The 24,504-nt window shown below is 40.7% G+C and overlaps 1 protein-coding gene across 1 annotated transcript in view; it reads right to left on the bottom strand.

Moving 5' to 3' along the window:
• Positions 1 to 24,504, bottom strand: part of SCD5 (stearoyl-CoA desaturase 5) — a 154,648-nt gene that overhangs the window by 14,692 nt on the left and 115,452 nt on the right. The window contains exon 3 of the mRNA XM_023252983.2: positions 23,730 to 23,935. Within this exon, the coding sequence (XP_023108751.2) occupies positions 23,730 to 23,935 (206 nt within the window). The remainder of the gene's footprint in view (positions 1 to 23,729; positions 23,936 to 24,504) is intronic.

Below are 24,504 nucleotides of genomic sequence, written 5' to 3'. Positions count from 1 at the left end.
AACCTAATTCACTTCAAGGAAGGGTCGATTTAAAGAATTTAAAGAATAGTACTTTTAAGAATGAGCTTGCCCTGCCTACTTTTTTAGCAGTAAAATGTTAAAAGGGATTACAGTGGCACTAGATACAAGTGTGTGTGTGTATGTGTGTGTGTGTGCGCGCCCGTGTGCACTTCCCTAATCATTCTAGCCCACATATGTGGACCTTGTGCAGAAAGGGTGGTGACCTACTGACAGAGTTCAACTTTCCACCCCCACCCAAAGGAGCAAGTTTAATTCCAAACTCTCACCAATGATAAGCTATTCATGGGCAGCCAGTCTCTGGACAGAAAAGGAGCCAGTGGAGTCATTTCAGCCACTTTCATCATCAATATCAACTGTTGCTGCTGAACTGATTAGGTGGGCTGACCGTTTTTCTTGTTGACAATGAACAGACTGATATATGCATGGCTTCTTCATTTCACATTTGAAAGCCAGGACCCTTGAGCACAATGCATGCTTTCTAGCACATTTCCTAAATTCAAGCTGCAACGTCCTTTCAAAACTCCCCAGGCCTTCAAAACTCAGCTCAAATTGCTTTCTTCCAGAAAGCCTACCCTGATACGTTTCCTTTCAACTAGGGTTACTGCATTATTTAACATCCCATCACTACAACTGTGCTGTAAAGACTCAAGAAGATGATCGTTTTAGATAGTTGAGTTGTCTGACGAGCTGACGGTGTAGGTGTTCAACTACACCAACTTAAAAAAAATTGTATGTGAAAATCACTATCCATTTTTCTGCCTTCCTAATCAGTTTATGGAACAAAACTTGACCTTCCTTGATGGTGATGAGTGTCTTATACTGGATTCCCCAGAAGGCAGGGCTTAAAACAAAAGCTTATATGCTACTAATTTATAAAAGGAGCTCAATCCAAGGAAAACAGAATGTGGGGGAGCTGATAGGAGTGTGTGTGACTGAGCCAGCCAATGCTTGATATCTCAGCCTGGTGGGACCATCCTCCAAAAGACCATATGGATGACTGAGCCTCAGAACATTCTCTCTAAGAGCAGGATGCGGGAAGAATGTGTCTCCCAGCAACCTGCTCCCATTGCCCCCCGCCTCCGCCCCCCACCACACTAACTTTAGGATTATTAACACGAATGTCACGGGCTCTAGCACCAGCAGGGATGCCTTAAGGCAGGAGGCACACACAGTGCAACGTGACATCCTGTAGGGATGAACCTACCCAAAGCTAGTTGGAGTGCATAAATGGCTGTGCAGAACATGTAGGCAAGAGCCCCAGGACAGAGCGGGTTGAGACAGTGGTGCCTAACCTGCAGGTGTCTGATGCAATGAGTTTTGGAACATAGGTGTGTGCTCTATGTTCTGTTCGCAGAGTCCATTGAGGTGTGAAGGGTCATTGTAAGAACTGGTTTCTACATTGGGGCACCTGGATGGCTCAGTCAGTTAAGTGACTAACTTCAGCTCAGGTCATGATCTCATGGTTTGTGACTTCAAGCCCTGCCATTGGGCTCTGTGCTGACAGCTCGGAGCCTGGAGCCTGGTTCAGATTCTGTGTCTCCCTCTTTCTGCCCCTCCCCTGCTTGTGCTCTGTCTGTGTGTCTGTCTCTCTCTCTCAAAAACAAATAAACATTAAAAAAATTTTTAAAAATAAAACAGCTGGATTCTACATTCACTTATTAAATCTTGCTGATCCCTCCCTCATTTTCAGGTACACCGATAAGCTGTCACTTGTGTTTGTCAGTGTTCTCTCCTGCAGTAGCTTCTCTGTCACCTTCTAATTTGTTTCTCTCAATCTGCAAAGGGTGTGAAAACCAGACAGCTGGGTTTGTTCAACTTGCGTGAAATGAAGAACACACAGGCTCTGGGTGAGAGCTGAAGAGGGTCACCTGTACCGAAACTCAAAATGCAAAATCATTAGCAATGTGACATTTCTTCAAAGATCTCTTTCTGTGGAGGTAGAGGGTGGACCATTCACTTTGGAGTTTAGAGAATTCCATGAAACAATGTGAACCTGACACTATCTCCAGTGAAGATTCTCTTTGTTTATTTATACGTCCTTAGTTTTATTCCCATTAATTCCAAGTACTGGACGGCTTAGTTTCTGATTGGTGAGACACGAGCGTATTTAGTTTCCACTACACTCTGTGCATTTGAACTTAATGATATCATTATGCTGCCTGTGATTTCCTTGAAGACACTTCTGTATAAACAGTGTGAGGTAGGGATGCACCGTGTGTGTGTGTGTGTGTGTGTGTGTGTGTATTTTTTGTTTTTATTTCTTTGGTTTTTAAAAATTTTTTTTAATTTTATTTTTTTGTGTACTTTCATAATTTTATTTTTTTAATTTACATCCAAATTAGTTAGCATATAGGCAACAATGATTTCAGGAGTAGAATCCTTAGTGCCTCTTACCCATTTAGCCCATCCGCCTCCCACAACCCCTCCAGTAACCCTCTGTTTGTTCTCCATATTTAAGAGTCTCTTATGTTTTGTCCCCCTCCCTGTTTTTATATTATTTTTGCTTCCCTTCCCTTATGTTCATCTTTTCTGTGTCTTAAAGTCCTCATATGAGTGAACTCATATGATATTTGTCTTTCTCTGACTAATTTTGCTTAGCGTAATACCCTCTAGTTCCATGGTTGCAAATGGCAAGATTTCATTCTTTTTGATTGCTGAGTAATACTCCATTGTGTGTGTGTGTGTGTGTGTGTGTGTGTGTATACACACTACATCTTCTTTATCCATTCATCCATCGATGGACATTTGGGCTCTTTCCATACTTTGGCTATTGTTGGTAGTGCTGCTATAAACCTTGGAGTGCATGTGCCCCTTCAAAACAGCACACCTGTATCCCTTGGATAAATACCTAGTAGTGCAATTGCTGGGTCGTAGGGTAGTTCTATTTTTAATTTTTTTGAGGAACCTCCATACTGTTTTCCAGAGTGGCTGCACCAGTTTGCATTCCTACCAGCAGTGCAAAAGAGATCTTCTCTCTCCACATTCTTGCCAACATCTGTTGTTGCCTGAGTTGTTAATGTTAGCCATTCTGACAGGTGTAAGGTGGTATCTCATTGTGATTTTGATTTGTATTTCCCTGATGATGAGTGATGTTGAGCATTTTTTCATGTGTCAGTTGGCCATCTGGATGTCTTCTTTGGAGAAGTGTCTATTCATGTCTTTGGCCCATTTCTTGACTGGATTATTTGCTTTTTGGGTGTTGAGTTTGATAAGTTCTTTATAGATTTTGGATACTAACCCTTTATCTGATATGTCATTTGCAAATATCTCCTCCCATTCTGTCGGTTGCCTTTTAGTTTTGCTGATTGTTTCCTTCTCTGTGCAGAAGTTTTTATTTTGTTGAGGTCCCAGTAGTTAATTTTTGCTTTTGTTTCCCTTGCCTCTGGAGATGTGTTGAGTAAGAAGTTGCTGTGGCCAAGATCAAAGAGGTTTTTGTCTGCTTTCTCCTCGAGGATTTTGATGGCTTTCTGTCTTACATTTAGGTCTTTCATGCATTTTGAGTTATTTTTGTGTATGGTGTAAGAAAGTGGCCCAGGTTCATTCTTCTGCATGTCGCTGTCCAGTTTTCCCAGCACCACTTGCTGAGAAGACTGTCTTTATTCCATTGGATATTCTTTCCTGCTTTGTCAAAGATTAGTTGGCCACACATTTGTGGGTCCATTTCTGGGTTCTCTATTCTGTTCCATTGATCTGAGTGTCTGTTCTTGTGCCAGTACCGTACTGTCTTGATGATTACAGCATTGTAGTATAGCTTGAAGCCTGGGATTGTGATGCCTTCCGCTTTGGTTTTCTTTTTCAAGATTGCTTTGGCTATTTGGGGTCTTTTCTGGTTCCATACAAGGTTTGAGATTGTTCTAGCTCTGTGAAGAATGCTGGTGTTATTTTGATAGGGATTGTGTTGAATATGTAGATTGCTTTGGGTAGTATCAACATTTTAACAACATTTGTTCTTTCTACCCAGGAGCATGGAATTTTTTTCCATTTTTTTGTGTGTCTTCTTCAATTTCTTTCATAAACTTTCTATAGTTTTCAGTGTATGTGTGTGTGTATTTTATTCATCACTCTATGGGCAGTTCATTAACATTTGAAGTACCCTACCTAATCAGGAATCCACATTTGAGGCATGCTTAGTTAGCATTTGACTAACTCTAATGAGTTCATAAGCCAGAGGTCCATTACAGGCTTCAACTATTTTTATCTCCAATCACCTCCAAAGAGTTTGTAAAATAGTGGTTGAAATACATGCGTTGTGTAGAAATACTATACTGCTACCTCTCAACAGCCTATATTCCTCAGAGTGGTGTCACTGAAGGCTTTGCTCCATCCTGTGCCCAACCACTGACAGAATTCTGTTGCTGGAGTCTGACAAGAAGGTGATACTACCTCAACACACCTTCCATGCACAGAGCTTACTGGCATGTCCAAAAGAGCAGCAAGTGGGGCTTCACCGAGCTTCCAATGCATGCATGGCTATCTTTGTCCCTAATTGCTAATTGTGGTAGAAATTGGTCTGAGGCAGGATTCTGCTGTAGGGAAGACCCATTTCCTTCCTCCTCCTCTCACACTGGATTCCGCCAAGGTCAGATCCCAGAAGACACGGCCAAATCGGTCTCTTGTTGCACCATCTATGTTTCTGTAGTGCTCTTTCAGGGTCAGAGGCAGCACCAGTCTTGGATAGGATCACTGTTGGTGTGATGAGACACTACACGAATGGGCAGTGTGCTCATGGAACTTCCCTACCCTTACCCTGGGAGGTACGCCCCCGGCTGTGGAGCCATACTGTGAGGGAATGGAAGGCACGAGGGCTGGCTGGGTGAGTCCAGGTGCCACTTACTTCAGCAACTGAGGGTTACAGCATCATACACAAATGATCACCCCAAATGCTGGTTCTCGGCTGTGGGCTGTCCAGCACTCTCCACAAACTGGATAGTAAACACACTCCTCAGTCCAGAAAGGATTTTGGGGGGTGCTAGGTATTTCAGTAATCTCATGAAATAGAAAGATGAATAGGACATAGTCACCATCCTCAAGAGCTTTGGGTCCAATGCGAGAGACATACAAGTGGATCATTTTCATACAACATGATAAGCAGAAAGGTGTGGTAGGCCCATGATTCTGTAGACCTGACGAGAAGGGGTCCTTAGCTCATTCTAGGACAATGGATCTCAAACTCTTTGGTCTCAGGACGCTTTAAAATATTTTAAATATTATTGAGAGCTCCAAAGAGCTTTTGTTTGTGGGGGATATACCTACCAACATTTACTGTATGGGAACTTAAAGCTGAGAAATGTTTTAGATTTGTTAAATATTTGATGTTAATAATATATGTTAATAATATTACATGCACTATATAATATCAAATAGTATATGTAAAACATAAATGTATCTGTTAATATAAAATAAATGCAAAACTGATTGATTCATTAAAATAATAATGAACCTACTCCATGTTAACATAAGGGACATTTTTATGAAAAGTAACTATATTTTCCAAAACACAAAAAAGTTTTAGTGTAAAGAATGGCTTTATTGTACATAATGGCAAATCTCTAATATCTGGCTTCATGGAAGCAACTGGATTGACCCACCTGCTTCTGCCGTGGTTCTGCTGCAATATTTTGTTTTGGCGGAAGTCTATGGAGAAACTGCCTCACACAGACATGCAGTCAGAAAAGGGAGGACCTCACAGACCTCCTAAAAGGGACTTAGGGGAGCCCTCCCCCCCCCAGATATCACCCCCCCCTTCCCCGCTGAGAATCCTTGAACCGCTGACCTCAGCTTCCTGGATGTGAATTTTGAAGAAGGAGTAAAGGCTGTCTAGGAGAAAAAGAACATTCTAGATCAGTGCTTCTCAAACAATCATGGTGCATCTGAATCACTTGGGGTCTGGGGTGGGGCTTGCATCCTGCATTTCTAACAAGCTCCCAGGTGACACTGATGGTGCTGTTCCCAGGACTACATGTTAAGTAGCAAGGATCTAGGCCAGAGAAATAACAGAAGCAAAGGCAGTATCACAGAACAGCCTGACTTGTGAGGGGACTGGCATAGTTACAGAGTGAAGTACAAGGCGGGAAGTATCAAGACCTAACGTAAGCACGCCAGGGAGATAACAGACAGTTGTAACTTTTCCCAAGGGGAAGTCTTGAAAAAGTTTTAAGCAGGAGACAACTCTGGCTCACAGGTATGTGTAATTTCTTATTCTCAATAACTCAGAACTGCAATAAATAAAAAACACACGTGCAAAGTAAGCGGGCAATAGGATGAAGCAGAGGAAGAAGAAAGATGATACTCCCTACACTATTACAACATAGCTTAGTAGAAAGAGCACGTGCTTTGGACTCGGACAGACTTTGCTTAAATTCCGTTTACAAAATGATTCCTGAGTCAGCTTCTCAGAGGCTCAGATTCCATCATTTGTAAGGATAAGAGAGATCCGAGTTATATAGGCAGAGAACAGAGTCTGATACATTGTGAGTAATTGCTATGCTGAAATCTATATGATAAAGGATGTTAGAGAGTAATAAAAAATAACAACTGGAAGCTATTATTGTTATTCTAAGATTAGATGTAGGCCTGAAACAAGATCATTGAGCTTATTAGAATTTTGTATTTTCTGGGAACCTAGGTGGCTCAGTCGGTTAAGTGTCCGACTTCGGCTCAGGTCATGATCTCTCAGTTCGTGGGTTTGAGCCCCGCATCAGGCTCTGTGCTGACAGCTCGGAGCCTGAAGCTTGCTTCGGATTCTGTGCCTCCCTCTCTCTTTGCCCCTCCCCGACTCATGCTCTGACTCTGTCTGTCTGTCTCTCTCTCAAAAATAAACATTAAAAAAAAAAGAATTTTGTATTTTCAAGAGCAAAAAGATTCTGAGAACCTGAGAGGAATCACCTAAAAGTAAATGTTTTCTCTATTTGCATGCCAGGCAATGTCAGCCCACGGCTACCTGCAGTGATAGAGGATGCAGGCCAACAGCTATAAGAGAAAGATCTCTGGTCTCCTGGTTATCATCCTTTCTGGCAAGACAGCTTGGACCCAAATTTTCAATCCAAACTTTGAATGGCTTATGTTGCAATCTCCCCACTCTTCTTTCTCTTTTCCTGGTAGTACTTGGTACCGATAATAAGGAGCAAAGGCACAGAGAGCACAGAGAAAAAGAATTATGACTGCATATTAAACAGAGCTATCACAGTTTACAAAATCTCTCTGTGCATGGGCACTCTCACGAGAAGGGCTTTCCCAATTTCTATTCCTCTTTTTCTCTGGAAGCACTTGGCTTTCCAGAAACCCCCTCATCACCACCTGGGATTCTGAGACTCTTCATATCTCATTCGTGCCTTGAAGGGTTAGGTTGTTTTTTTTTTTAATGTTTATTTATTTGTGAGACAGAGAGAGAGACAGACAGAGTGTGAGTGGGGGAGGGGCAGAGAGAGAGGGAGACACAGAATCTGAAGCAGGCTCCAGGCTCTGTCAGCACAGAGCCCGACGCAGGGCTTGAACTCATGAACCCTGAGATCATGACCTGAGCCGAAGTCAGACGCTTAACCGACTGAGCCACCGAGGCGCCCCTGAAGGGTTAGTTATTAAGTCACCCATGATGTGTTGCTTTCCCAATCCATTAAAACAAATACTGGTTCTCTGACTATAAATGAAAGTTTTCATTATCCTAAAAATCCAGGTTCTTAGTTGGACAGAATTTGAAAGCCTGTTCATTTATCCTGAAACATATATATGTAGATATATGGGGTTTGTCTCAATCTCTTGATAGTTAGGACTTCTGAGTAATTGTTTTTCTCTGTTTTAAAATGAAAGACAAGATAAGAGTAGGTTTATAACAGAGAGCCAAATGTCAGAAGAGATAGCACACTTCAGTTGAATCAATGAGCATGTTTTGACAAATCACATTATCTCAGCACTAAGAGTCTTTGTATCTGTGTGACAGATTTGTTATTGTTTTATATGAAAATAGGTAATGTGAGGAGAAGTAAGTGACTTGGACAGGGAGACAGTTCAAAGCTGATTTCTGACAAGCGTTTCCTCAGCTAGTGGACTGACAGTAATGTCTTTGGTTTTTCTTTCACCAGGAATTCATCCTTTTAAATTTTTATAATTTTCAGTTTTTTAGACTCAAGAATTGGACTCTTTGAACACCCTTAGCAATGAGATATGCTCCCCAGGAAGGGAGGATTCACCTATGCTCTCATTCATTCATTTTTTCATTTTCTGAATCCGTGGAACCATTTCTTTAAGAAAAAGCAAGGAGGGGGGTGCCTGGGTGGCCCAGTGGGTTAAGCATCCAACTTGGGCTCAGGTCATGATCTTGCAGTTTGTGAGTTCAAGCCCTGCACCAGGCTCTGGGCTGACAGCTCAGAGCCTGGAAGTTGTTTTGGATTCTGGATCTCCCTCTCTCTCTGCCCCTCCCCTGCGCTCTCTTTCAAAAATAAAAATTTAAAAATTTGAATTTAAAAAAAAGAAAGAAAAAGCAAGGAGGGAGGAAGGTGGGTTTTTAATTTCTAAGGTTCATTAAGTCAGCAGATAACTGATAGGATGGCGGTCTCCATTGGAGCCCTCTGCCTTTGGGCAACAACCTCAATGACATCCTCTCAAGGTGCAGTGCCTGTTGGTGCTTGCAAAAAGTCGGGGACTCCTTGACAGTTTCCGCTGTCCACTGGGATTTTGAGGGAGGGGAGATGAGGTGTCTGGGTATCCACTCCCTGTCCCTCTCACTGGGATAAAAACAGCGATTCCTATTAACAATAACCACAAAAATTACAGAATGTGTAGGAACAAACCCAATAAGAAACATAGAAGATCTATATTTAGAAAACTACAAACATTTACTGGAAGATGTAAAAGAAGTGGTAACAAAGGGATAGACTGTTCTGGGAGAATGAGAGCATCAGGAGAAGGTCATGAACCATGCAGACCTCAAGAACCTCATTCTATCCTTCTCTCCTTTACTGTGAATTCTCTCAGCTACTTTCATATACGGACTTGGAAGCCTCTGGCTATTTTATAAGTGTGTGTCTTTTCTTCCCAATTAAATGATATGATTAATAAAAGCAAGGACTATCCCTTTTCTTTTCTTTATATCTTCCATATCCCTTAGTACAGAAATGCCTCTACTTACAACTTGGCCATTTAAGGAGGTTCACAGTACGGAGAAAGCAGGGTAAGAAAGTGCATCCACTCTACCCACCACCAGCGGATGGTATTAGCAGCCACAAGCAATCATTCTGCCACACATGGTCTGTTAGTCAGGGGGATGCTGGCTGGATTGGCACTCAGTTCTGAGCTACTTTATGAATATCAATAACATCATCAGTTTGAAAAGCACAAAAGTAGTGACTTTTGTCAAAAGTTGCAAAAAAGAGACACAATTTTGACGGAACAAAAGTGGAGATAATTTTTCAGGACTGAAAGTGGCGAGCGAATGCTTAATGCTACAGGTGCTCCTGGCAGAGCTGGAAGAACCCTGAAGGCCAAGGACTAAATACCGATCAAAAAGGAAGGAAGAGGTATTGGTGGAATGAAAAAGGCAAGTTTTGGGGGTTGTGGTTAAATGTTAGCAGCAACGAGCGATATCCTTTGGCCTAAACTTTGTCAGTCCTGGTGAAGGCCAGGAGTTATGAGTGAACTTAATCCTAGGCTTGGTGGAAAGTGTTGACAAGTCTGCTGTGAGGTAAGGGTGTCTCTGTAGGTTCAAAGTTGCTGGGTTTAGGGCCCATCAAAATCAGCAAAATCTCGTGTTGGCAAAGGAGGGTGATGCAGCCATAAGAGGTCCACGTTTGGGGAGAAACGTTGAATAGAATGTATGGAAGAGAACAGCACTCCCGGGTGAAAGCTTTGAAGGGCCCACTTATGTTTTTATTTATGGAGATGCATCTGGAAACTGGTAACTTAAACGTTTCTTGGTCACTTTGAACTTACAAAAAAAAATGGACACCTGAACAGGGTTTTAGAACTAAGGTCTTCTTGAATGGAGTAACTTCCATATAGTGCCTTATGTGTGGTTAACTGCACAAATATTTATTGCACGTCTCCTCTGTGATGGACACTTTCACATACATTAACTAATTTCTCCACTCAATCATTCTGTAAGATATATATCACCACTATCACCATTTTATGGCTGTGGAAATGAAATCTTGGAGAATTCCAAACGTGGGTTCTTTTGATTCCAAGTTGCTGTTTTACTTCTCCATACATAGCTGCCTCTTTGTGTCAACCAAATTAATGAATGAATAAATAATCCAATGCAATATACATTATAATTTTATCTATGTGTCACACAGTTAAAAAATGGCTTGATTTTTGAATGCACATCTATTATTTTATATAATGTCAAAAATACATACAATATACATAATGCCACCAGTGTTACTTTATATAATATCACCAAGTCCCACTGTTGTGTGTTTCTCTTTTGACCTTCCAAATATCTCCAGGGGCCCAGAAGGGGCATGCAGCATTAAGAGGCACTTTGAAGGGCGGTTTCAGTGAGTATATAATGAAGCCAAACAGGACACCCCCCGAAAGGGTTACTTTTCAATATGTATTTTTGATGCAATTCACAAAACATCTTGCAGTGCAGCCTCCTGGTTAAGGACCCTTCCTTGTCTCTGGAAATCCTTTGTACCGACAAGGAATAGAGAAAATGGTCGAGAATTCTAACCAGGGTTGTTTAGTGTAATTTCTCCGGTGCTCCTGTGCAAAGTGTGGCTGTAACAAAACCTATCTCTCAACCTAATCACACCTTGACATGTTCAATAAGATATAACATGGTGAAATGAAGAGTAAGGAATTAGAATAAATTGTGTCAAAGAAAAATCTCCCTAATAACTCTGACATGACAACCTGCACATGAATAATCTAAATATTCATTTTGGGTAATAGAACAGCTATCAACAAATTCATTACTGAAGACAATATTTTCACTTCAACTGTCAACTGACAAAGGGTCCCCATAATATACTGCCATTAGCAGTTTGCATCAGTAACAAAGAAAATGCACTTGAATTTCACAAATATGTATGAATCATACTCTTTCAATTTTAAAAAGGGACTCAGCCTCATTAAAAGTTTTCACAAAATAGCTGTCACAGGGACGTTAACCTCGTAAATCATTTCATGGCAAGAACTACAAGTTGGACAGTAAGTAATGGATTTGTTTCCAGGTAAACAATTTATTTCTTACTTTAAATATATGCATTTGTGCCTTCAGATTCCTCTTGTTTAAACAACTTCTCCTATATTACTCTCTTTCTAGCTTAGTCGTTGCTGGATTCTTTAGAAAGAGAGTCTTCCATGAAGCAAAACAGCACTAAAATGACTGTTATCACTTATCAAGTAATATATCCCAGCTCAGAGTACCAGGGATAGTAGGAACAAGAAATATGTAAATGTTCCATGTGTTAATTTGCCTGTGTAGACATCAGACTCATTTGTGGCTGTTCTACCTTCCTGTTCCAGGAAGGGCAGAAGGATTCTGGGTAGGAAAGTGGGCTTTGGCATCTCACTTTGTTAGATTTTCTTCTTCAACAAAAATGGAGGAAGGAAATGAAAAGATAGTACCTTTGTCCTTGACCAACAGTGGATTTGGAGTTGTGAGGAAAATAACTGCATATCCCCTTTAAAAGGCAAATGGCAAAAAACACATGACCACATATTTAGTCTCACTAATAATCAAAGATCTGCAAATCCATTATGACTATGAGTATCACAAGCTGAGAAATTTACATATTATTTGACTCAGCTCTTCTGATTTTAGCCAAAGGAAAATATCATAGCTATGATAAAAATTTTATGTATAAAGTTATTCATCTCACCATTGTTTTAATGATAAAAAAGGTGAAAATCCTTCAATGTTCATCAGAATTAATGACCTGTCTTCACAATGAAATATTAAGTAGGCACTAAAACTGGAAAGATTTCACAGGATTCCATTAGGCAAAAACTGTAGGTCCTATAAAACAGGACACAGAGTTCTTCTTCCACTTAGGATGTAGAAAGTCATAAGAGAACATTGTTTCCATCAGAGCAATAAGAAAAGGTGGGCAGTATACAAAATAATAACTTTTCTAGAGCCCGTCAGAGAATTGAGGTCACAAGGCAACTAAGTGAATTGAATTCCAAAGAGTGGTAAGCCCATCCATGAACTTCTTCACTTGGCAGAGCATAAGGAAGGATGGGGCCACCATATTAATAGATGAGAAGAAATTAGCTAAAAATTTAGCTAAAATCCTTAAAGGCCAAGCGTGGGCTAATTTGTCACTTTGGAATAGCTTAGAGCTTCAGACACAAGGGAGTTTGCACTCACCTTCCAGGTCTTTTCTCTAGACCTGCATTAAGTGTTCACAAAAAAGTCAGAGGCAAAGTAGGAGATTGGAGAGAGCTCCTCTCCACTGTACAGACATGCAGAGTGTGACCAGCTGCCACCAAATGACAAGCACAAAGCCTTGACCTCTTCCCCAGAGACTTCTCTTACAAAGCCAAAGTCTTAAGTTGCTGGGGGAGGGCAGAAAACCTTTTGCCTCTAAGACTAGGCAAAAGTCCAATACTTCTGGAAGAACACGAGAAACAAAACCTGCTTGTTTGTGAGGGAGGAGTAGGAAACTCCCCCCCACTCCCAGACATAGGCAGAGTCATTGCTGTTGAAGCAGAGGTGGAAGCAAAAACCTGGCTTATGCCCAGGATCTTGCACTGCTTCAAAGCGGAGATCTCCTATTGTTGGGGAAGATGAAAAAATGCTCAAGAAGTATTAACCCCAAGGTTCAGGCACAGAGCTTGCCTAAGTCTGATATGGGACTAAGACAGCAAAGAAATCCCAACCCCCTACATTAAGACATGCATAGACAAGCAAGCAATAGAAGTCTCCCCTAGTTCAGATAAGGGCAAGACCACAGAGAGAGATGTCCTCTGTGGCACGGGTATGCAAGGACAACTGAAAGCTGAAAGCAAAAGCATTAATACTTAGAAATACTCTCTGGTACTCCAGGGTCTACTCTAAGCATTTGATAATATCAGCTCTCCACCAAAGTCTTTGGTACACTAAACCCAAATCTAACTTAACTCCTAACTCATTGACTCAACCTCCACCTTTTCCCACCCCCTTCACCCATATTAATGGCCTGAAAGAAGAATAGGTGTGGCCATTTAAAAAAAATTTTTTTTAATGTTCATTTATTTTTGAGAGAGAGAGAGAGAGAGAGAGAGAGAGAGAGCATGAGTGGGGAAGGGGCAGAGAGAGAGAGAGGGAGACACAGAATCTGAAGCAGGCTCCAGGCTCTGAGCTGTCAGCACAGAGCCCAACATGGGGCTTGAACTCACGAACCGTGAGATCATGGCCTGGGCTGAAGTCAGACGCTTAACCGACTGAGCCACCCAGGTGCCCCTAGGTGTGGCCATTCTTAAACATAAATTATATTTACCTTAGTATTTCTATTCTTGTAGACATGTCCAGCATATAATTAAAAATTATAAATCACATAAAAATGCAAGGAAAAAAAAAAACACTGTCTAGAGATAAAGCAATTAATAGAACCAGACTCAAAGATGATTCAGCTGTTGCAACTATCAGGGACTTTCACTATAATTAACACATTTAAGAGATCTAGTGAAAAAATGGACATTATGCATGAACAGATGGGAGATATCATCAGAGAGATAGAAGATATAGAAGTGCAAATGCTATACTTAAAAAACAGTATCAGAGATAAAGAATTCTTTTGATGGGTTCATTGGCAGACAAGATATAGCTAAGGAAAGAATTAGTGAACTTTGAGATAGGTCAATAGAAATTATGCAAATGGAAATATAAGATAAAAAGCAGTGACTTAAATAAAACAGTGTCTCTAAGAGCTGCAGAACAACATCAAATGGTATAACATAGGTGTCATTAGAGTTCCTGTGGAAGGAGAGAGAAAACAAGGCCAAAAATAGTCTAGAGAGCTAACAACCAAGAATTTTCCAAAATTTATGAAAGAAAACAAGTCACAGATCCAAGAAGCCCAAAGAATCTTGAGCAAGATAACTGCTTCCTCGCAAAATAAACAAACAAAAACAAAAAACCCTAGACACATCAGAGTCAATTTCTGAAAAGCAATGACAAAGAAAAATTCTTGAAGACAGTGAGAAAAAAGAAACATCACATGCAGAGGAATAATAAGAAGAATCACAGCAGACTTCTCAGAGACCATGCAAAGCATAAGACAAGGGATTGACATCTTTTAAAATCTGTAAGAAAAAACTTGCCAATGTAGAATTTTATGTCCAGTAAAAATATCTTTCAAAAATGAAGATAAAATAAAGACCTCAGATAAGCAAAGCTGAGAATGTATTGCCAATAGACCTGTGCCACAAGAACTGTTAAAGGTAGTTCTTCAGGCAGAAAGATGATATCAAATGGAAATTAGGACACACACACAGAAAACCATGAGGCTAGAGGTGAGATAAAGAAGGCAAGTATTAAATATATTTTTCTTATTTAATTACCTTGAAATAATATATAGGGTATAAATAAAGTCTTGTAAAAAGAAAGCAGAGCATAATTCATTAAAAAGAACTTTAGAAGGATATACAGCAAAATTTTAACTGATGTTTTCTAAGTGGAAGGATTACAAATGATTTTATCCTTTATGAAGCTTACTTGCATTTTCTAAATTTTCTACAATTAACTTTTATGATATTTTGTACTAAAAAGAGAATTTTATTCTTATGTTCTGTCTTAATTATTTTTTAAAGGTGGTATTTGGATCCCAAGCTCTGAGGTTAGAAAAATTTTATAAGGTAATTGTTGGAGAAAATAATAACTAGAAGATAAGTTTTCTGTTATGAAAATCTTTCTCCACTTTTTTACCTATCTCATAAAAAAGAGACAATGAAAAGGCAAAAATGGTCTTTTTCTCTGATGGCATAATCCATTGGTAATACATCTAACTTTTAAGAGAATAAATAAGTATTAAATAAAAGCCTCTTATAAGAGTATTGGTTCTCTCCCTACTGGATAAAGCCTTGGAGCTGGAACCACATACATGACTGAAGGACTTTTTATTCCAAGAAAATATTAAAAGATTATTCTCTACGTGGTCTCAAAAGAGAGCCAAGAATTGATGATATCTAAGTATTACTGAGAATTTATACTTCCACAAAAATGTCTTTCATAAAATTTAATCTTGCCTTAACTACTACATAATTACTTAATTTTTACATTAAAACTTAGCTAAGATTTCTTTGCAGCTTTGGTAGCAACGAATATTTTACTAGAGAGAATAAATTAGTGCAAACATCTGCTATTCTTTTTTGACATGGTTAATTGAGGCCACAGGGAGCCAGAATATTTAGAATTCAAGTCCAGAATCCAGATACCATCATCTACATGATACAGTTATTGAAAGGATCAGAGATAATGTGTGAAAAGACACTGCATAATAGGCAGTTAGTAAATGGTAGTTATTATTGACTACGGAAGTATATCAAAGATGCATGAAGTCACCTTCGCTGCCATCAACAATGAAGCTAAGATAACACTTTATAAACAGCAGTTCCAGAATCCACTGACACCTGTTAGTTAATATGTCTAACATGCTAGTCAATGATGTATTCAGATTCCAGACATTTGAGAAACTGTCTCCTCATCTTGCCAGGGGAATTTCACATAGAAATGGAATGCTCAGTGTGGGGAAAGAAAAATGACAATACAGTTGATGTATTTTTATGTGCATGCACACACACACGCACACACACACACGGAGGGGAGAGAGAGAGAGAGAGAGAGAGAGAGAGAGAGGAAGTTTTCATAAAGTTCTCATAGGAAAAGTACCTCTTACACAGGCAAACAAATAACATTTTGACCTGGAAATTTTTAAAAAGTCAAAATTAGTCATTGAATTATATGCCACACTGGTTTCTCTCTCACCTAAATTTTTAACCACTAAAATAGGGAAATTTTGGTGTTAATGCTACAGCTTCAATACTGGACCATCTCAGTCTTGTATCCTAGAGTATAATTTGGTTCTTTGGCTATAGCAAGCAGTTGCTTTAGAAAGGCCAAAGGTTTAAGAAGAAGAGTAAAGGATGTTGTACCTCTTCCATTGACTTTTAACAAAAGGAATCTAATTAAATACAGTTTACACTTTAGCTGATTTGATCATCTTCCTTGGAACTTAGAGATTCATAATTTTAACTTCTGGCAACTACAGCTGGATGCAGGGAACACTATTCAAAGAAAAATTGTTTCATCCTCAAAACTTTCACAGCCCCAAGACAAAATGCAATGATTTGAGATGAGGACAGAATGGGAGAGAAGATTCCAGGGCTCAAGCTGTTAACCAAAGATAGACTACCCCTCAGAAATGGAAGCCAAGATTCATGAAGAGAGAAAATTTACATGCAGAAGTAATGTATGGAAAGAATAAATCAGAACAAGATCATGACATGAGGAAAGAATACAAGAGGACAAAAATTCCTCATCTCCCTCCAAAAAGAAGAAAAAGTCTGCCTGAACAATTGGCTAAATGGCTTTTATCCTCTAATAAAACTATGCAAGAGGAAGAACTTCATGGCTTGGAGAACACAGTGTGACTGATGAGGGAAAATGTACCCATGCAGAGAAGGGCACAAAGGCAGGAACAAAGCCCTCTGGCAGGTGAAGAGACAAAGACTGTGAGGACAGAAAGAGGCAAATAGACAAGAGGAAGTGAACCAAACCAGATTCATGGAACAGGGACTGAGTAACAAGAGAAATGGAAAGGGGAGCAGCAAAAGTATCTTTCTGTGGAGAGAGAGGCCCCGTCAGGCAGAGGGGCAGATGTATGGTGGGGCATCCTCTCGCACATCCCCAAACCCAAGTGGGCGAACTCTAGAAAGAGGGAGCAAATATTCTCCAGAATCTGGTTCTCCTGTGGACTGTTCCATCCCTAGCACCTAGAACAATTTCTGGTATATAGTGGGTGCTCAAAATATAGTTCTTGAATGGAAAGTGATATATGCAGAAACGAGAAGAAAGCTGAATCCTGAGAAACACCATGCGCCTCATCACTTACATTATTTATTTTTGTTTTTATTTTTAAATTTTATGTAAATCCAAGTTAGTTAACATATAGTATAATAACGGTTTCAGGAGTAGAATTCAGTGATTCATCACTTATATATAACACCCAGTGCTCATCCCAGCAAGTGCCCTCCTTAATGCCCATCACACATGTAGCCCACCCCCGCAACCTTCCCCACTCAACAACCCTCAGTTTGTTCTTTGTATTTAAAAGAGTATCATAAGAGTATGATTTGCCTCCCTCTCTGTTTTTATCTTAATTTTCCTTCCCTTCCCCTATGTTCATCTATTTTGTTTCTTAAATTCCTCATATGAGTGAAATCATATATTTATCTTTCTCTGACTGACTTATTTTACTTAGCATAATACATTCTAGTTCCATCCATGTTGCTGCAAACGGCAAGATTTCATTCTTTTTGAATATTTGTAATATTCCCTTGTATATATACACCACCTCTTCTTTATCCATTCATCAGTTGATGGACATTTGAGCTCTTTCCATAATTTGGCTATTGTTGGTAGTGCTGCTGTAAACATTGAGGGTGCATGTGCCCCTTTGAATCAGCATTTTTGTATCCTTTAGATAAATACCTAGTAGCGTAATTGCTGGGTTGTAGGGTAGCTCTGTTTTTAATTTTGGGGGGAACCTCCATACCGTTTTCCAGAGTGGCTTCACTGGTTTGTATTCTCACCAGCAGCGCAAAAGTGTTTCCCTTTCTCCACATCCTCACCAAAATCTGTTGTTTCCTGAGTTGTTCATTTTCTCATGGCTTACATTATTAAGGTGTGAGTTGGCACAGAGTATACCAAAGAGCTGGGATCTGCATATAGCATAAACAAGTGATGTTCACCTTGGAGCCAGTTTGGTTTTACTGTTGCAGGACCATTAGGGACCCAAGTGAGACGGGCAGTGATCAAACTAAGGGTAATTGACGTGCAAAGGAGTAGCAGAGGGTGGTTGTGCTTAAAAGGCACTGTTTCCATGTCCCCGAATCTCACCCACATGACTAGATGTTTGAATATCTCATCATCCAGGTCCTCTCATTTGGGGATCATTTTCTGTAGAGTTTTCCACAAATTGCAGCTAACCAACTAAGGCCTTGAATGTACTCAGCCACTCAGCGTCACTAATATCTAGAGAAGAGCTGTTCTATTAACTTAGCGACAAGTAGGGTAGGTCCCCAAGGAAAATGGACTCAGAATAGAAAGAGACTCCCTGGGGGCCCCACGAGGAACCCTGATGAAAAAGCAATGGATTTTGTCAACTGAGATGGGATTATGTTGGTTGTAAATTCCCAGATGACTCATCCCAGTCCCTAGGGGATCCCCCACATGGAAGATGAGGGGATGAGATAGAGAAGTGAAAATAAGTCAGTTGTAGACTTGTCTGACTGCTCTGCCCTGGCAATTTGATGTCACCAACACAGAAATACATGTGGGGTTTGGACAGAGGATTGACATAAAGACACAAAAAGGAGGATGTCACTGAGAGATGTGATGCTATTGTTGAAGAAAGAAAAAGACTAATGATAACAGACCAGGGGGAAATTGAAGTGAAGGAGGTCTTAAATAGATTCTAACCATTCAAGTGTCAATCTTATTGGAAAGGCAAAATTTACACATTTTCATACCTTTCCAGGGTTTCAAAACAGAAGTGCTTTACCTTTCTGAATCACTCCAACCATTTTTCTCTTAGCTAATCCCATACTATGGCAATGAGGCAAGGACCTTGTTTTCATGTGTCTGGCTTAGTATCCTTGTTAACTCCTTCAAAAATACACATGACATTGTCTGCATGCTACTTCTAAGGGAATTTCTTATCTAATATGGGAATCAATGGGATAAGCAAAGCATTATTAAGAACAGCCTCTGGATTTTTATCCTCATTCTGCCATCTCGGAAAAATGATGTGAGATTCCAGTTTCTGCTTAGAAAATGGTGGCAGAAAGGCCACTCACTTGCTTTATAATGAAAACGTTGTCAGACTGAGCCACTTGTGATGGCTAGTTATTTTGCTTAAGTAATTAAGTACCTACGGGAGAGCCTACCTCATACCAATTCGTACTTTCTTCCATGGTAACAAAACCAGGAATTTATGCAAGGGTGTAAGGCATCAACCAAGAAACTATATTTCCTGACATGGTTAATGAGAGGTGTGTGGATAGGCTATATGTGGCTCCTGGGAAAGCTCCTTATAGGTGACTGACTCAGGTGAGCAGTGTTACCCCTCACCCTCACCTTCCTCCTGATTAGGGTTCTAGTGGTCACATTGGACCTTAAAATGAAAGTCACATGCTAAGGTTGGTGGAGCAGAAAGATCAAAGAATCTGGTTTTCAACTGACACTGTTGCTACCATAACCTGGGCCTTCACAATTCTTTTATATGTGACGGAAATAAACTTCTATTCTGTTTTGGCCAAACACAATTCCTAACTGACAGACCTACTGCCAGTCTTATGAGTTGCCCCCTTCTAGGCTCACCCTGATATTCGTAGGGCCCAGACCAGGAACAGAGGTGGAGGCCCTTAGCCTGTGATCTGCCCCATTCTCTTTCCACCCCTAGTTCTATCCTCTTTCTATGGACAGCCAAACTCATCTCCAGGCTAACACTGCCTCTTGGCGACTGTTCAGGACTAGGGTGTACACATCTCTACCAGGAGGACAGAGCCCTGGAGAGGCCAGTGTAGGCTCTGGAAGTAGGCTCAGAGCCATTTGGACAGGGAATTCTAGGTTCCTTGGAGCCCAAGGCCACGTATACAAGTGGGAGAAGATTCCAGGTGGTATGTGCCTCTGCCCTGTGATCTCCTCACCCTGTAGGGAAAAGCACAGCTCTTGTAGGCATAGAACCTCAGGCAGGGCTCAGTTGCCAAAGTCTGAATGTGATACCACTAGCTTCTCTCCCTCTCACCTCCTAATGCCTGCCATTTTGTCATTCACAACCAGGCAGCAGAGCAAAACTTGAAGCAGTCCAGTTAACTACTTGTTATCATAGCCTTGGTAAAATTTTCTTTAGATGAAAAATCTAGAATTATAGCGTGAACTGTGTTGTCCTCCTGTTATGTTTAATGCCACTATCTTCTCTCTTTTGTTATACTGTATAATGGAAAGTTGATCAAGCCTGGCTCTCTGACAAGGCAAGCTTTTATTTGGTAAACTGTCATGAGGATGGCTGAGCACAAGTTTATCAACCAACTGCAATATTAGTGCTGGAGCAGCACTAACATTAGTGAATTAGCTGCAAACCCCGGGGATCAAAACCAGAACAGAGCCTGGTGCCCTCAGAGAACCATAGAGGAGCAGGTGGGGATTCTGACAAGGAGATCAACTCTATAAGGTGTACTATCAAAGTGACCCAGGGCCGAATCTCTGTTATGCAAGGAGTCCCCCATTCAGCTAAGGGTAGCAAGGACTTAGACTTGATGTGGCAGTCCTGCCAATGACAGGGTCCATCCCTCCTCCAGCTTACACCCCAAGTGCAAGGACTCATTCTTTAAGGAATCTGTTGCCTCCATATAGTCTGACTGGCAGAACGAATAAAGCTGGCTTCACAGACTTACTTGAAAATATCCAAACCCTTGTACTACCTCTGTGTATTCTGGAAGCTCTCTCCTTTAGTGCAGTGATTCTAAGCCTTATTTCAGATTATGGATCTCTGTGTTCTCCAGGCTGGATAATTACCAATGAACATGAGTACTCACCTACACTTAAGAGAACTGTTGTAACCCTTTTCAAACAGCAAGGTATAACCAAAAGAACACGGAGCAAATAATTTGAGATGTAGGTGCTTGCCACAGGGTAATATTTGTGTCCCCCCCAAAATTCACACGTTGAAACCTAATTCCCAGTGCAATGGCATTAGGAGGTGGGCCTTTGGGGGGTGATTAGGTCATGAGGGTGGAGGCCTCACAAATGGGATTACTGTCCTTACAAAAGAGACCCCCAGAGAGCTCCTTCCCCCCTTCTGCCATGTGTAGAAACAGCAGGAAGGAGGCTGTCTATGAAGCATGAAGAGAGCTCTCACTAGACACCAAATCTGTGGCACCTTGATTTTGGACTTCCCAGCCTGCAAAACTGTGAGAAATAAATGTATTTGTCTAAGTTACCTAGTCTATGGTATTTTTGTTATAGCAGCCCCAAAAGACCAAGGCAGTACTTCTATCCCCAACCTTCTATCTATATTTTGTTTATTAGTTTTCCCATAGGAGAAATGGAAGGCATGAGCTAAATGATTTACAAAGTCCCTCCCTGTTCTAAAGTTCAATGGCTCTATATAGTTCTATGTATCGACAGATATATTAAATATGCTTTCCCCCATCTTCATCTAACTTCTTGTCATCTTTCAGGTCTTGGCTTAGAAGCTAGTTTCTTTCCTAGGCCCTCCCTCACCCTCACCAGCCCGTATTGTGTTCCTGTGGCACGCTTTTACAATACTTCTCTCACGAGGGTATAACTGTCTGTACATTTATTTGTGGGATCCCTGCTGGTCTGCAAATCTGGGGGATACAGCCGCCAATCTTGAAGGTTGTATCCTCAACACCAATTCTTAGCAGGAGCTCAATGGTATATACGAAATGATGATATGACTGGATGATATGAGTGGATGGATAGCTACAACCCCCTTTGGTCACTGGGCTGGTGAGGAAAGATATTCTCAGGTAACTATTTAGGGAACATGCTGAAATAGTCTCTGTTCTTCTGCTTGCATTTAGAAATAGTCTTTGGACATAAGTGCCGTGAGTACAAATCTAATGAATCAAATTACCACATTTTTAAGGAAAAAGATGAAAAAAAGATCTTCCATTTTTATGGCGAGAGAAACCCAGACTATTATACTCAGCCCAGTTCTCATTAATAAAATAGAAGATCCTTTGCCTTCTCATCTGAGCTCTTCAAATTAATCTAAGGCCTGATTGTCCCAAAGCATTACTAATTATATAGCAACATCATTTATATCACAGAATTGGAAACGACACACATATTCAGCTGCAGAGTGATCGTTAAATAAACCATGACACTCAACTAGTGAACTCACACAGCCTTCAACAATGGTGCCTCCAACATAATCTGAAGTTCAAAAGCAAGACATAAAATTACATATGCAGTATGCTTGTCATCATATGAAATATATCAGATATGTGGACAAAATATGGAAAGATACACTACAGATTATTAATTGTGGCTGCGTTTATGTGTTAGGACTTGAGTTATTTTCTTTCCACTGTTCTGAATTTTGCAGATTTTCTTTAATGATTTTTAAGACTTTATGTTTATGGTGAAAAATCAAAACGAATAAATCATTTAATTGTTCATCAAAAACCTCTTGTTATTTTCTGCTAGAGAACTTTTGGCTGCTGATACTGGGTGTGTCCACCAGAAAGAGCTGTGTTGAGGCACACAGTGACCCTCTGGAGAAACCAACAGAAGCAGGGGATGGAAACACACTGAGTCCTCTGAACTAGCAACTGCCTGTGGAATAATAATAATCACTGATCTAAGCTCTTAACTATGAGCCAGGCATTTCCCATACATTTTTTTTCCATTATGTGCTCATAAGAACTGTAGGAGATAATGGTCAAGAGCCAGTCTTTACTAGCACATGGAGGAGCCACAAAGTTTGATCCTAGGCAGTCTATCTCCACGGTCCGCCATTTTCTCACTATGTGCTGCTGCCCACTCCAATGTAAAGAGGGAGCCCCGGGGGAAAGTGAACACAATTCTAAGCCATACTTCCTTTCATGCAAGAATCATTTGTGTCAGACAAAGGCACAGCCTCCATTTCTGTTTTCAGGAGTTTCTATTCAGATAAAGTCTCAAATATGACTCTTGCTTGTCAGTGGAGACGGCCTCTGGTAACCACGTTTTCACCATATTATATCAAGACTCTAGCCAGAGTGTAATCCATAAATTGTGTCTCTTTGCACATAAATTCATTACTTTGGGGCAAAAAGCCCATTTATAAATGCTCTCATAGTGGCCAACTTTGCAGATCCAGACCAACATGGACATAGTCTATGCCAGCTTCCTGGTAAAGGTGAAAAATAGCCACTCTATCTGCCAGCGCAATTACAAGTGATTTTCTCCATGTGCCTGTTGAGAGTGGATTTATCCTGTAAATGCTGACTGGCTGAATACGCTCAGCTAACACCATTAGTGCACACAAGCATTTTGAGGCTCTCTGTTACATGATCACATTTCCTCTGCAGAAAAATCTACTCGTGTAACATTTCTAGGAGTCAGGGGAAGAGAGCCATCACTATAAGAGAATTCCAGGAGAACAGAGAAGTATACCTGGATAGAGTCCAATGCTGTTGGAGTCAAGGATCACTAAAATGAAGTAAATTCTCCCCGCCCTCCCCACCACCCCAGGGAAACTCTAATGGGGGAGTAGGGAACTACAGAAAAAGATTCCGTGAAATCAGTCATGTGGGTTGGTCTGAAGGAAATGACATTTGGGCATAAAGGAAATCCATTTAAAATTAAAATTAAAACAATTGTGTAAATAGGGAAGACTTAATGAGCAAAAGAAAATGAATAAACAGAGATAAATCCTAATAAGAGAGTAAGTGGTATGAGGAGAACTACTTGGGGGTATTATTGCACTCCATTGTGCTCTGTCTCTTGGTCCTGTCCCCGAGGGACAAGTCTATGGTGTCTGTTCACTTACTTTCTCTGGAATCGGACCACAGGATCAGCCAGCAGGTCAGTGAGGTCAAGTTTTCTCCCCTTCTCAATGACATCTGGATGTTTGCGAACAAAGAGCCACCCGATATGAGAGAAGAAGAAGCCCCGGCGGGCATTGTGTGGGTCAGCATCGGTCTCTGAGTACTTGTGGTGGACTCGGTGGTCCCTGGACCACTCGAAGATGTCATTCTGCAGAGAGAACACAGACCCTAAGTGAAGAGACAAAACACCCTGGCGCCTTCTTGAAAACTTAGCCTCCCTCTATGCCTCACCCCCACCCCCCTACCATCCTCACCACTGACTTCTACTTTGCTCCCATCCTCAACCCACAACCTCTTCACCTCAATTTCAATCCCTGGGGTTGGTCTGGGATGATTTCCATGAAAATAAGAGGAAATCTTCACTTAGTAGGGATCTTCGCTTGTGTTTGAGATGTGCCTGCTGCAGGAGATCCAGGCTTGTTGAGTGAACGAGAGGGGAAACCTGAATGTTCTGGTGGGGGTTACTGAAATCTCCTGGGAGAGCATTCATATCAAGAAAAGAGAGATCCAGTCTCAAGATGAAGTCTTGTTGTCAGAGGAGAGGGGCAATCTTGAGTATGAAAGAAGGCTGGTTCTTGGCCTGAATCTCTCTGGCTTCCTTCTCATTTTTTTAAATTTTTTTTAATTATTATTATTTTTTAATTTTTTTAACATTTATTTATTTTTGAGACAGAGAGAGGCAGAGCATGAACGGGGGAGGGTCAGAGAGAGAGGGAG

Source organism: Felis catus, chromosome B1 (assembly GCF_018350175.1).
Source record: "Felis catus isolate Fca126 chromosome B1, F.catus_Fca126_mat1.0, whole genome shotgun sequence".
NCBI classification, from domain to species: domain Eukaryota; kingdom Metazoa; phylum Chordata; class Mammalia; order Carnivora; family Felidae; genus Felis; species Felis catus.
Note: the sequence above shows the minus strand (reverse complement) of the source record. Positions and strands in the feature narration are given on the sequence as shown.